General features: G+C 52.3%; 4 protein-coding genes and 1 non-coding gene across 5 annotated transcripts; 3 read left to right on the plus strand and 2 right to left on the minus strand.

The window, feature by feature from the left end:
• Positions 1-6,170: 6,170 nt before the first annotated feature.
• On the plus strand, positions 6,171-6,744 carry SETTUDRAFT_139052 (uncharacterized protein). Its single transcript, XM_008030364.1, has 2 exons — positions 6,171-6,313; positions 6,382-6,744. The coding sequence occupies exons 1-2, from the start codon at positions 6,180-6,182 to the stop codon at positions 6,485-6,487; spliced, it is 240 nt and encodes a 79-aa protein (XP_008028555.1). The 5' UTR covers positions 6,171-6,179; the 3' UTR covers positions 6,488-6,744.
• A 1,492-nt stretch (positions 6,745-8,236) lies between these two features.
• SETTUDRAFT_139055 (uncharacterized protein) lies at positions 8,237-9,446 on the plus strand. Its single transcript, XM_008030365.1, has 2 exons — positions 8,237-8,616; positions 8,666-9,446. The coding sequence occupies exons 1-2, from the start codon at positions 8,350-8,352 to the stop codon at positions 9,335-9,337; spliced, it is 939 nt and encodes a 312-aa protein (XP_008028556.1). The 5' UTR covers positions 8,237-8,349; the 3' UTR covers positions 9,338-9,446.
• A 312-nt stretch (positions 9,447-9,758) lies between these two features.
• Positions 9,759-11,208, plus strand: SETTUDRAFT_164429 (uncharacterized protein). Its single transcript, XM_008030366.1, has 2 exons — positions 9,759-10,010; positions 10,106-11,208. Exons 1-2 carry the CDS (start codon positions 9,926-9,928, stop codon positions 11,143-11,145), a joined length of 1,125 nt encoding a protein of 374 aa, XP_008028557.1. The 5' UTR covers positions 9,759-9,925; the 3' UTR covers positions 11,146-11,208.
• Positions 11,209-11,557: 349 nt separating this feature from the next.
• Positions 11,558-12,361, minus strand: SETTUDRAFT_155477 (uncharacterized protein; the record flags this gene model as incomplete). Its single annotated transcript, XM_008030367.1, has 3 exons — positions 11,558-12,037; positions 12,167-12,250; positions 12,326-12,361. The coding sequence occupies 3 exons, from the start codon at positions 12,359-12,361 to the stop codon at positions 11,558-11,560; spliced, it is 600 nt and encodes a 199-aa protein (XP_008028558.1).
• Positions 12,362-13,610: 1,249 nt separating this feature from the next.
• SETTUDRAFT_t43 lies at positions 13,611-13,698 on the minus strand. Its single transcript has one exon. It is a non-coding gene; the product is annotated as a tRNA-OTHER (tRNA).
• Positions 13,699-13,706: the final 8 nt, after the last annotated feature.

Raw genomic sequence — 13,706 nt, forward strand, 5'->3', positions numbered from 1 at the left:
CAGCTGTCTTGGCGTTTCGACTTGGTGCTTCTACAGAGGTAACCTAGTCTCTGTATCTAGCGTTTGGATTTGGTGCCACAGTAGGCGAAGACTGTCTCGGCGTTTCGTACTTATTTTGCTATTACAGACCAGAAAACTGTTATAGCGTTTTTGAATTTTGTGCCACAGTAGGCAAAGACTGTCCTGGCGGTTGGATATGGTGCCACAGCGGGATCAGGCTGTCTCGGCGTTTGGATATAGGATTTTTGATTTTTGTTGTTTTATTTGGTGTTTTTAATCGTTTTTGGTTTCGTTTGGTAGTCTCCCTATTAGTCATCGGGGCGGTCTGTGCGTTCTCGAAGATTTTCGCATTTCGAACACGTCGCAAGAATACCGACAATACCCCCTCTAGCACCTCAACGAGAGGGCTGCACACATTAGAGGTGGCGTAAATTGGTTTCTCGCGACTTGTTACCCCTATATCTGATAGAAAATTGACGAGTTTTGATGAAAGATTTCTGCTTAAAAGTTGGTGTGTGACAAGGGGGGTATACCTAGACTGTTCCCAGTACAACTACTACCCTAGACATTATAGAATAAAGCTATGGTTTTACCAATCTACATTCCTCATCTAACTCTGTATCTATTACATGTACGCTGGATTAACTACTACAATACCCTTTCTCTCTCTCTCTCTCTCTCTGATTTCCTTTCCAAACCCCCACTACGCACTGCCTTATGTAAAACCTCCCCACCAACCCACTCTCTTAGCTACTTACCCGCCCACCCATCTACTCAACCAACCAACCAACTCCCCCAGCAATCAACATGAAACCTGCTCCCCCCTCATCTTACCACGTTTCCTTCGCCCCGCACTTGTATATCTTGGCTTTGTTTCTCCCTCTGTTTGACATTAAGCACAAACCTACTAACAGCAGCGAGGGTGAGGCTGTCTATCTGAGATGTGCGGCGGCATGAGATGAGATGAGATGAGATGAGATGAGACGGGGTAGAGGGGTGGAGTGCAGTGCAGTCGGGAGGGATACAAGTGGGGTAAGATGACAAGTCTCTGTGCAAGGGGGGGGGGGGGGTTTGGGTAACCTAGTTGTTTGACGTGGGATATTGTATACAAAAGATGTGTGTGTGTACATGGGTGCATAAGTAAGCGTTGTGTGTGATTTTGTGTGTAAGTAGTCTGGGGATTTTACTTATGTGTGGAGAAAGTAATATCCCCCCCCCCTGCCTTCCTCTCTCTCTCTCTCTCTGTCTATCTCTTACTATGTAATCATATACCACAAGCTTTGTATCCATCGTCCTGGGTATACAAATCGACACTGGGAGAATGGGCCACTGCTTCATGTGGATTGAATTGGAAATTGGACTTGTATACCCCCATCTTCTTCCCGTCCTTGGCATTGAGTACCTTTAGGCATGTGTGAAAATCAGGATTCCAAAACTACATACTTGAACCTCGACGATTGCGCTTTTGTGGCGAAACGACTGCTTGTTCGGTGTGTATATTGTACCGTCACGTATTTTGTAGGGCTAGCAAATGTTCTCATATACAAGGCTGACTGCGGTGCACTTGACATGCTGGAAACGAGATGCGGCATGTATGCGTTTACGCGAGTTTAGCAGTGCATGTAACTGCGTCGGTGTCATTCTGCAGAGAACGTGAGTAGCCATGTGACAAAAAACCCTGGCTTTCTGTTTCTTCCAAGTGCTGCGAGACTATTGGTGCTAAGTATGTTTAGTAGCTGCACCATTACAATCATGTCAGTGTTTGTGGTCGTGTTCGCGTCATGTACATGTTATCCCTGTTATTAACCCAGGTTTGACATAAAACGCGCACTTGCCGTTACTGGGATATCGCTGTAAATAATATATATGCTATATCTTTCCTCGGGCAAGTCTAGAACGCGGGTCTTGGGGTTTTAGCGTATTGTGTTGATTGACAGTATGATGTCGTTTTGTTCTGTCTTTCTTTGTGATACGGACGGTGGCGATGGCGGTTAGTGTGCTTCTCGCGTGGTGGGGATGGGGGGTTAGCGTGGTTCTGAGGATTAGGTGCGTAGGTTTGGGAGGGGATTTATGTTTTTTTTTTGAGTAAGTAATGATATGAGGGGGGGGGTTTTGAACTAGGGTTTTCTTGGTTTGTTCGGTTTTATCTGGAGCTATTTTACAACTTGTTACATCACATCGCCTCACCATTCAGACTATAACGCCTTACCACCATCTAATCTTGACCAAGGACCACTACGCAATACCGCTCATGCTAGCCAGATTCAGTCAAGAAACCCTATGACCAGACTCTATAATCAGGGCTAGTCCTAAAAACGCAACAGTACGACTAAGTAGACTACGCATATTCAATTCTATATTCAAATTGAACCTATGAGATACCTCCAGGCCCAGAACTCCTCACGCTTGAATTCTAGTTATACACACTCATCCCGCTCGTAGTATCAAGTATTGGGCGGCGTAACTAACACGCCTTTTCCGCGCACACATTATAGCACACCGACTTAGTTGAATACTAAAAATGTAAATACACCGTGAAATGGGAAGAAATAGCGTAGTGCGTAAATACTGTCTTTAATGTCTTTTTTTTGTCGTGTATTGAAGAGGGGATGAAGTGATTCTACAAAGTGTATATGTAGGAATGTTAGTGTGTATGTATGTATGTATGTATGTATGTATATATGTATGTAGTCTAGATTCCAGAACTCCCAGGGAGAAGAATCACGAATATCCAAGTAGCAGCAGACTAGGTCAAAGTATGGAATCAAGTACATAACAAAGCGGTAATACACTATACAGACGTCGCGATACACTTACATTAGCGTATATCCTTCTCCGTGATTTCTAATACGCAACATAGTGCTGAGATGGCGAGTATCATACAGTAGAGAGTTATTATCTGATAAACTGGCTAGACAGAACATACAAGTGAGAGGTATCTAGTGTTGTGAAAACAGCATGTGATGCGCCTCGCTGTATCTTGATAGAGAAAGTACATACAATACAATACAAGTGGACTAGCGAGATAAATAAAAAAAAAACCATACCAGACTACGATTATTCAACCAAGACAACACAGGGCCATGTCAACAGTCTGTTATCCTAGGATCCAAATGCCCGTACGAATTGATTCGCATTGTAAGGCATTGCAAGGCTAGGATGTCAAGGTGGGCAGTACAAGGACGAGAACAAAGAGATTTGAGACCGGGGCAAAAAAGGTGGTGGTGGTGGTGGTGGTGGTGCAGAAAGCTAGGTAAAGGACAAGTGGAGAACAACTATTACTTACCTACTTTGGATTGAGAGATGATATGTAGTGATCAGCAAAAGACTTCACACTGCATCACAGGGGGGGGGTGCTGAGTCTGAGTCTGAGTCTGACTCGACCAGTGTTCAAACTGCGTCATTGTCATCCGAAAAGTCAGCACGGCTACGTAAACATACATGTAGTGTACACAGCTGTGCAGGACCACGGACAAAGTGGCTCGCGGCAATCCCTTGCAAGCGCAAACCCGTCGGGGTGGAACGGGAATGCAGGCTGACAATGGAAAACTCGCAGCTCCTATTCCCAGCCAACACACAGGGTTATGTCATATCTGAGGAGGGTTGCCGGGCTCCCACCCGCAGGCGAGCCAACTATGTCATATGGGAGCGCTACCACTACAGGCATTGTGGAGGCTGCAGCGGGGCGGATAACTCGCTTGATGACGAGCGGCTGCTAGGAGCTTCAGAAGCGGACAGGTTCATGTCGATCGCTTTGGATAATGGGTTATTTCGAGACGATTTCTTTTTTTTTTTGCTTTGTCACTCCATACGCAGCTGTAAGCAGCATGACATCACTTTCAGAGAAGAAGGGGGTGGTCAGAGTATTGAAACAACCACAACAGGCCTCCAACTTGTTGACGGGCGATCATGGTTCGCGGCGGACATGTCATGGCGGGCTGGTCGTCGCAGCAGCCTCGCGTGCCAAAGGCATGTTGCGTCAGTTGGTGTGCGACTCAGGCAACGTCAGAAGCGCAGACGAAACACGATGCCGTGCCGAGGTGGATGCCGATACGGTCGGCTTGTATGCCGCGTTGACGCATGTCGCTTCTTGCAAGGAGGTCTGGCACTCATCGGTGACGGCGTTGGACCCCACGAGCAGCATCATAACGCACAATCACCACAAACACCCACAGGCGTACCCCTTGCAGCACGATGAGTGAATAGCGCGCAGAAGGACGGGTGTGCTGACGGTAGGCGTCCCGGGCTGGGAAAGGGAGGACGTGGAGTGACCAAACTGGCCCATGTTGGAAGAGGATCAGCGTTTTGGTATGACGTGCAAGTGGCACCGGGCGGGAATGTGGCGGTCGCGAGAATTGGCAGGAGAGCTTGGCGCGAGCGTGGTCGACTTTTGGATAAAGGAGCTGATGGGAAAGTGAGGAAGTAATGGGCAAAAGGGCAGTGATGGGAAACGTGGAATTGCAGTGGGAGTGGGTAGGGTCGGTCTAGACGCGTGGTAGCGGCATCGAGAATTGCTAAAGGGATCGGGACGTGTATGTGCCAGCTATTCCCAGAGATGGTTTTTCGAATCGAAGCCGTGCATGCGCGTGTGGGCTTTAGTTTGACGACAAGCGGTTCGCTACGGGGATCTGCTACCACGTTTAATGTGAGGCCGTTGTTGAGATGTATGTGTGTGCATGTGTGCATGGGGTAGTGGGTGCAGGAGGGATGATGGCAGTCGGTTGTGAGCGATGTTTGCACTCACCCTGGCGCACATTCTACAGAGGTTTAGGCTGTGTGGAGTTTGTTGGGAGGCAGAAGTCGAGAGACATGGAGGTCATAGGTGTAGGTGGTCGTCTAGACTGGAGTAGCAGAGGCTGTCATGGCGGTACCTGCGTGGCCCATGGCGAATGTGAATGCAAGGAGTCGAAGCAGACCCTGCATGAGGAGGTAAGAGGCTTGAGGCTAAAGTGAATCAGATAGGCGGGCAAACGTCAGAAGTGACGGTATGGGAGGCAGTAGTGGTAGTGGTAGATGGCACGCAGAGCGGCAACGGTGGGGGAGAGGGGTGAAGGCAAAGGCAAGGCAACGGCTGTGTGTGTGTGTGTGCGAGACCCTGCATGAGCGGAGGGCGGCGCTAAGCCCGGTTGCACATAGCCGTGCAGGATTCGCAGACGATCTCTGCCTGTCGCGGGCAAGAAAATGACGTTGGTCGGGGGCACACACGGGAGGACAGCAGCTATCCAAGGTGGATTGCCTTTTCCGCCTCGCTGGGTCTCTGTGCGACATGGAGTTTGACGCTGCAGGAGACGGAGGGTCTGACGTCGATGGAGGCCATTCCGCTCCACGAGAGGGACTCCCGGCCGAGGGCCGCATGTTTTCAGGCCAGGCATTGCGTCATGGGCGGCACACGCGCGCGAGGAGGTGTAGGTCAATTGCTATAGAGCCAGAGTCAGCGCGGGCCTGCGGTGAGCTGAGGCTATTGCCAGACGACTAGACTAGGTGTAAATAGATAGATACTGACATGCAATGGGCGAGGGGAGCGCGTGACCCGGTGCGCTCGGCTGGCTGCTCGGTGGTTCTGTAGCAAGGAACTCGAGCCAGAACAGTCGAGCCCTCGCGGCCCTGACGGCCCTGGGATTTGCTGTTGCGACTACTCAATACTGCTAGCAGGCGTGCTGCATACACAAGCAGGACCCCTAGACAACACCCTTGTGGCGTTGCTTCTCCACGAGCCCGTCATTGGCGACATCATAGCCCACGCCTTGATTCCGACGTCGCTGGCCCGGGGCGAGCAGGGGGGCCGCAATCGGCGGCCTCTGGTTGGCCCAGAATGTCGCTTAGATCCAGATAGGAAGGACCCTGTAGATCGCGCTGCTCAGGACCCCCGGGCGGCGTCGTTGCAAAGGTGGTGGTGGTGGATCGTCTTGTCTTGTGCGAGACCCAAAGCCAAGGGCCGATCTTTTGCCATGCGCGGCCACCATGGCCCATCTCGTCCCGTCCGCCCTACCTCCATCTCGTGCAGGCGTTGGGAGACGCCAGAGGCTATATAGCTGGCACCCCGCTTGCTGACCTCTGCACTCTCGACACCAGCAACACGCAGCACATCATCCAGCTTCTGCCTTGGCCTTTCTACCACTCCAACCACCACTTCAGCGTTTGCCACCGTCTCCCACTTTACATCACTCACCACCACCACCATGTCCGCCATGACCGAGTCTCGCCAGCAAGTCTACGTCTCGCAGGGCTTCTCAGAGCCCATGAGCGCCCAGCACAACTTTGCCAACAACTTTGACCTCAACGACCCCGAGCGCGCCATGAGCGATTACCAAAGGTACGCCTCTCTCTCTCTCTCTCTCTCTAGCCGACGCTGCCACGTCCCAGCCGCTAACCGCACCCCAGAATCATGCACGAGCACACCAAGCGCCAGCTCACCACGGCAACCGACTCTGCCCGTCGACGAAGTGGATCATCAGGCGATTCTGTTAGCTCTACCGCCAGCTCATAGCGCGTCACCGCTCGTCCTTTTCGACCCTTTTTCCATTCACGCGTCTGAGACGCACCATAGTCCCATGGCTTTCTGTGCATGGGACATGATCACATAATCGTCTCGTGCTTATTGCATGAGAGGAAGGGCTGGCGTTTTTGGCTTTACACATTAGGCTTTTGCCAATGACATGCACGGAGCGGTGTTGGATGCGATTAGCGAATACCTTGTTCACACGAATCAATCAATTGACAACGGCTCCTCAACAGGACGAGGAGCCTTTTTCCTCATTCATCAACCCATGTTTCTTTCTTTCTCCGTCTCCAGCCGTGTGTGTGTGTGTGTGTGTGTGTGTGTGTGTGTGTGTGGGCTTCTCCCGACTGTGCTTTTGACAAGAAACAAAGGCGAAAAAACATCGAGTGTGTGCGCCATGGCCCATTGCGTGGCAGGCAAAGTGGTCGACCCATTGTGAATGTCGGAGCATAGTCCAGCTCTACACCGGTTTGCCCGTGGCAGCACGCGTGCACACGATAGTCATCCGACCCCTGGCCATGGGTTTCCCGCAGGCCTCCCTACTCGTGCATCCATGATGCCAATACCGTGTAGTCGCAATCGCCTGCAGGGTCTATACAGCGCATGACCACGGCCGAGTTGGGCGTGCAGCCACATGCGGGCTAGCCGGGTGCCAAGGCGCGCAGCTCTGGCCCGTGCGCCCATCCCCCGGCCAGGGTCCACCCAGCAAGACCCTGTTTCCAAAATGCACTAGCATCGTGCATCTCGGTCCCAAAACCTGATAATAAGGCGGGCAGCGGGTGGAAACACCGCCGTGCCGCCGCAGCATGAGAATCAAGGAAAAATCAACATGCAGGTTGTGGGAAATTGCATGTTGGCGCGGGCACGGGCGAGCAAAAGGTGGAGACGGGGTTGCAGCCAGCGAAATGCTTAGGTACGCCTAGGCACGCGCCTTTGTTTTTTTTTTCTGTTGGAGGGGATCCGACACGCATTGCACAGAGACACAGCGAAATTCTCATTGGCAATGGGCTTGCTAGTGCGGCGACTATCGACTGGCCTGGGCTATCCCGCGGTAGTCAGTATCCGTACCGGACACCGCTCCAACTCCAGCAACGCTCCCAGTGCCAGTGCGTGTACAGTAAGGCGGGCGGGCTATCGCGCTTTGCTCCCCCCCATGTCCCATTGCCATGCCATTGCGTGGATTACCGGCCCCCGGCGTATCCGGCCGTGTACAACATCATCATCACTTCCCGTCGACGTGGTAACGGTCGCCGACTTATTTGTTGCTGTCTTGTCTGTTTGTTGGTCTGCCTCGCCCGGCTGTCGGCTTCCGCCCTGCTATTTTCCACTCCAAGTTTTTCTTATCGCAGCTCCAGAGAGCACATACTTATATGTAAACTATCTGCCCCGTTTAACGCAACATGCATGGACAATTCACGCGACCTCCTCACTCACATCTAGACATTGGCTACGGAAGCTCACAGGACTCATCGGCCCAAGAGCGCATCGCACATCCATCGCCCTCGCAGTAAACCAAACCGCCTGCCGAATAAGAGCCTCAATGCTGCCGTTATACTGCAAGCAGCAAGGTACAGACATATATTCGCCCGCTTCACGGCGCAAAGAAACCCCAACAGCGCGTCGCTGGTCCACGAGCCAAGCAACGCACGCGGATTGGTCCGACGCGCACGTGTTTCCCCACCAGTGACATCGTTGACATGCCTTCATCCAAGCCTTCACCAACTCGCTCCAATCGCTCTCGCAACCCTCTGCTTCATCTTTGCGCGTTTTGACTTGTTTCTGCATCATTTGTGCCCCGCCCGTTGCTTGTGTTGCTTGTGTTGCCTGTCTTGTGTTGCATCGCTAGCCTCATGCGTTCCTCGTTTGCTCTGTCCGCAAGCTTTGCGGCGCTTTGCAGCGCGGCAGCTTACGGACCACAGACTCCACTCAAGAACATCCTGGCCAACACCGACAAGAGTGACAAGTACAGATACCCGACCGATTTCACCAGAGACATTGTCCCCAAGCCCTTCCACAGCCACAATGACTACTGGCGCGACGTCCCCTTCTACTCGGGCCTGAGCCGTGGCGCCATCTCCACTGAAGCCGATGTCTGGCTCATCAATGGCACTCTATACGTACGTTTAAGCTCTGCCCAAAACTATACACCCCGCTTACCCTGTCCAGGTTGGCCACGAGCCCGCCGCTCTGACCGAGACGCGCACGCTTGAGTCGCTCTACATCCAGCCGATTCTCGACACGCTGCATCGCCAGAACCCAAGCACTCATTTCGTGCAGCCGGGCGAGCAGAATGGCGTCTTCGACACGTCCAGCGACCAGACGCTCTACTTGTTCATCGACCTGAAGACGGCCGCTGACGTGACCTTTCCCGCCGTCCTCAAGGCCTTGGAGCCTCTGCGAAGCGGAGATTGGCTCACCACCTATGCCGGTTCTAACCTCCGCAGGAACCCGGTTACCGTCATCGGAACCGGAAACACTCATCTTGCCAATGTGCTCGCATCATCCCCTCGCGACGTCTTTTTTGACGCGCCCCTTGCAGAGCTCAATGACCCAAAATACAAAGACTTGAGTGAAAACGAATCGCCAATCGCCTCCACCAACTTTGCTGCGTCCTTTGGCGACGTGCGCAAGCGCGAAATGAACGACACCCAGCTGGATACGCTGAGGAGCCAGCTCAGTGCCGCCCATGCAAAGGGCATCATGGCTAGGTACTGGAACCAGCCCGAATATCCTATTGGAACCAGGAATGCCATTTGGAGAATCCTTTGGGATGAGGGCGTTGACCTGCTGAATGTCGATGACCTGGATGGTGCAGCCGAGTTTTGGCAAGGCGATTAGAGGCTACCCAGGGTTGCAGTGCCCCACCAGATCAACCAATTCGCTATGCTGTAATCACAAACACATGATCAACGAGCCCCGCAAGGCCTCTAGAATAGACCGTTATGCCAATGATGCCGTTGATCGTGCACGTGAACACGCCTCGCTTAGCTGTGCGGCTCTTCCGGTTCCTGCAGAAGCTCATCCCTGCGGCACCCCCGGATTACGTACTCGCCCGTCATTTTCCCACTCCCAGTCCACTCATCTCGGCCCATTGTACTTCAGACTCCATCTCATTTGGTCTTTGGTCATCGCCTCTTCCTCGGCAAACATTCCCATCATCCACACGAGTCCGTTTCACACCCGCATATTTGTATGGGCGAGTGCGCAGCCACGCCAACTGCTATAATTGCTCTTTGTTCAGTTCGCCCGACGAGTGCGCCACAAGCTCTGCCACGTCTGAGAAGCCGCCCAAAAGCATTGCGCGACCTTGCCAACTGTACAAAAGCCTCAGGTACTTGATATATCCACGTGGGTTCTGTAAACGCGCGCGGGGAACTTTGTCACTACGAAAGAGCTTGGAGTCAGGTGGCCTACGTCATAGCCGACATGTTTCCTCCGGCCCAGGGGTTGCGCCTCGACATTGATGCCATCAGTCAAATCTTTGGATCCATCAGCATCGCATGCTGGATAGGTGAGTGCCAATCAGATCCTGTATCACAAGGACCCTGCAGACATGCCCACGTCCTGGTTGCACGCCTTTCGGCAGTCTCGGCTAACGCGTGACAGTCGTGTTTTCGCCCCAAATCATTGAAAACTGGAAGAGGAGCTCCGCAGACGGGCTTTCTGTCGTGTTTATTGTAATATGGCTTCTCGGCGACTTTTTCAACATCATAGGAGCGGTGCTGCAGGGAGTGCTGCCAACCATGATTATCCTGGCTGTCTACTACACGCTCGCAGACATTGTCCTGCTCCTCCAGTGTTTCTGGTACAAGGGCTTCACGCTGCGCGACGACTTCAAGAAACCCATGAACGAATCGGATCAAGACAGCGAGGTCAGTGAGCAATCGCCGCTTCTCGCAGAGTCCAGACCGCAGTCCAACGGTTCTCCTTACACCAACCAAAACGGCAACGGCATCGAGGTACAGCGACCGAGGATCTCAGACTACGAGAGACGCGGGTCAGGCCACTCGCAGGGCTCTTTCCGTGAGCGCTTTCTATCTATCGACGGCACCCATCTTTCGCCCGTCACGCCACTCATTGATGACCCTGCATGTGGATACGGGAACGGCGCGGTTGTGACGAGCCCCCCGCCATCGCAGTCGAATCTCCAAACCATTGTCTTCAACGTTAGCACTGTCATTCTCGTCTGCGCTGCCGGTGTCTTTGGCTGGTATCTTAGCGCGCGCAACTCTACCGCTCCCAACCCACCCGATGAGCACGATCCCTCGTCGGACGCAACGCTGCATTTCAACCTGTGGGGCCAAATCTCTGGCTACGTCTGCGCAGCGTTATACCTCGGCTCGCGCATCCCACAGCTCCTGCTCAACTACCGCCGCAAGTCGACCGAGGGCATCAGCATGCTCTTCTTCCTGTTTGCGTGTCTAGGCAACTTGACATATGTGCTCAGCATCCTAGTCTACAAGCCCAAATGCGGAGGTCTCGCATGTCACGGCGGCCAAGCAAGAGCAGAATACGGCAAGTACATTGCTGTGAACATGAGTTGGTTGCTGGGAAGCTTTGGTACCTTGCTGCTCGACGCTGGCGTGTTTGTACAATACTTCATGTATAGGAAGGATGAAGATGAGAGCAGTGATGAGGAGGAGTAGGTTTGGCCATGTAAATGAAGTCAGATGTGGGGTTGATTTATGAAACTGTACATTAGAAAAGTTTGTATCCAAGCATACTAAAAAGGTTTTACTTGAAGAGGATACACATGATGTTGTCTTGTGCTGCTGCTGCTGCTGCTGCTGGTATCCGGAAAAGCGAGCATGGTTAAAGAAAACAAACCCGTAGTGCATTTCATAAGTACATCAGAGCTTAAGCCATGAACACGTTCCAGCCTGGCAATACAGACCACACATCTGCTATCGAGACTTGCTCTCACCAGAAAGAAACCAGCCAAAATGGCCTCCCGCCCAAGAGAGTACAGGAAAAAAAAAGATGCAACAAAGAGCGACAGATCCATAACCATCATCCCACCATCCAAGTCTTCCTTTCCTCTCTCCCTCACATCCCCATCTACTTGTCCCCCTTCCCCTTCACAGCACCCTTGCCCTTCCTCGCCTCCATGCGCGCAACCTCCTCCTCAACACCCCTCATAATATCGGCATGCAACTCCTTATAAAACCCCAGGCGGAACAAGACCTCATACCAGACGAAAAGCGGGGCCAAAAACAGCGCTTGAGCAAGGTTATCCAGCAACGCGGGCTTCCTACCTTCGTACTTTCCATGGCCCACAAACTGCAGGATCCAGCTGATGGTGTGCAGGGCCACGGCGCCAGCAGTCACTTTGGTCTTGTTGAAGCGCGTGCACAGGTAGTTGGAGGCCGAGGCCAGACCCATGACGAGCGGCGTCGCGGCTACGCCCGCCACGTTGGGCGAGAGCAGCACGTACAGCGTCGAGTAGGTGGCTGCGGCGAGCGTCCCGAGGTTGAGCGGGAGATGCAGTCGCGTGAGGAGCGCGTGCGGTTTTAGCGGGAGGGCAGGCGTGTGGGTTCCCTGGGGCGTGGGTGGGTTAGCGGTGCTAGGAGTGGTGCCCGTGTGGGTAAGTAGGGAGTGGTGAATGGCCGCTTGGGGTAAGAGGAATGCGCAGAATCTGGCAAGAGAGGAAGAGAGAGAGAGACGCACAAAGAGAAATGCGGTGCCTAGAATAAGAGGCACGCAGGTCATGTGGATGGCGACATTGGTCGGGTCGCGGTGGTATGCACCGTACTGTCATTGTAGCCATTAGTTGATACGCTCTGCACCGCCTAACCTGGTTATCAAGGGGGAGGGGGGGATGCGTACAAAGATGAGGTTCTTTCTCAAATCGAAAATGGCCATTTTCTTTTCTGGCTTGCCGCGCGGTTACGTCAAGTCAAGAAATCTTCGTTTTTCTCCCTTCTCTTTTGTTGACGGTTCTCGTACAGTATGTATGTATTTTCACCGATTACCCAATGACTCCGCTTTCCCAAGCTCTTCAAGCAGAAGATATATATATATATTTGCCGCTTTTTACCCCCACTCTTTCTCTCTCTCTCTCTCTCTCTCTCTCTCCTTAATTTAATTACCCACCACTCCAACGGTCCACGCAACAACGAGCCAGGGGGCGCAATGCGGGGAAAGCCACGAGATGTCAGCGCGGATCTGACGGGGGCGAACGCGACGCGACGATGCGGAGGAATGGCAGGATTACAAAACAAGCCAAGCTTGATGATAAGCCAATGCCTTGTGTATGTATGTGTGTGTGTGTGTGTGTGGAGGGGAAGTATATATCTCCACGAAGAGAACTTTACAAAGCAAGACGACGACAGCCTCAAAGCCACTTACTTATCGCGGACAAAAATGGACGTCGCGTGGTGAATGCAAAGTAACAAACGGCAAACAAACAAACAAAACAAAAAGAAAAGAAAGAAAAAAGATCAATACAAAGTCAGCTCAGCCCTCCATTGTATATATATACGTCCGCCAAAGTATACTTAAGCCGTTCCTCGTTTCCCGCTAAACCGTTTTACACACACCCGCACCCGCTACGTACTTATTGTCGCATTTGTCACCCCACCAATGGCCCCCCGAAATCATCGCAACCACTGCCAAACTCGGGGTTGGCGCTCCCCCCCCCCCTCAGTTGCCAGCGGACGCGTGCGGCGCCCGAGGCCGAGCTGGACACAACGCATTTCTGATTCTGTTTCTGACTTGCATGCGCGCCGCGGGACAAGGCGGATATAGCACCAATGGGGTGGGGGGTGTGTGGAGATGCCGAGGCAATTACTTATTATTATTATTATTATTATTATTATTGTAGTTTAACGTCCTTTCTCAGCCCAAAGGGCTATATAAGACGTGCAGGCTTAAGGCCTGCAAGTAACTACGTAGGCTAGAATTTAATCTAGGTACAAATTGAGTAGGTACAATGTAGGGGGTTATCTAAATGAAGGTGAGGCTCGTAGCCTAGTAGTTTTTTAGTGAGTAACTCTCTCAGATCTTTCACTTTAAATGAGTCTTCCTCTCAAGTTTTAACGAGTAACTCTCTCAGTCGAATAGGTAGTTTAATGAGTAACTCTCTCATGTGGGTGGACCATAAATATGGTTGTGAGGGGAGAAGGATTCGAACCTTCGATCTTTGCTGACGTGAGACAGCAGAAAATTTTCCAGGCGCTCCACCACTGCGCCATCCCCCGGAGGCAAT

Source organism: Exserohilum turcica (genome assembly GCF_000359705.1).
Source record: "Exserohilum turcica Et28A unplaced genomic scaffold SETTUscaffold_4, whole genome shotgun sequence".
Lineage (NCBI taxonomy): Eukaryota > Fungi > Ascomycota > Dothideomycetes > Pleosporales > Pleosporaceae > Exserohilum > Exserohilum turcicum.

Excerpts from the sequence above, each read along its gene's own strand:
- SETTUDRAFT_139052 (XM_008030364.1), top strand. The coding sequence starts at position 6,180 with ATGTCCGCCATGACCGAGTCTCGCCAGCAAGTCTACGTCTCGCAGGGC. Across the intron at positions 6,314-6,381 it reads GCCATGAGCGATTACCAAAG|AATCATGCACGAGCACACCA; the intron begins GTACGCCTCTCT and ends ACCGCACCCCAG.
- SETTUDRAFT_139055 (XM_008030365.1), top strand. The coding sequence starts at position 8,350 with ATGCGTTCCTCGTTTGCTCTGTCCGCAAGCTTTGCGGCGCTTTGCAGC. Across the intron at positions 8,617-8,665 it reads TCATCAATGGCACTCTATAC|GTTGGCCACGAGCCCGCCGC; the intron begins GTACGTTTAAGC and ends TACCCTGTCCAG.
- SETTUDRAFT_164429 (XM_008030366.1), top strand. The coding sequence starts at position 9,926 with ATGTTTCCTCCGGCCCAGGGGTTGCGCCTCGACATTGATGCCATCAGT. Across the intron at positions 10,011-10,105 it reads CAGCATCGCATGCTGGATAG|TCGTGTTTTCGCCCCAAATC; the intron begins GTGAGTGCCAAT and ends AACGCGTGACAG.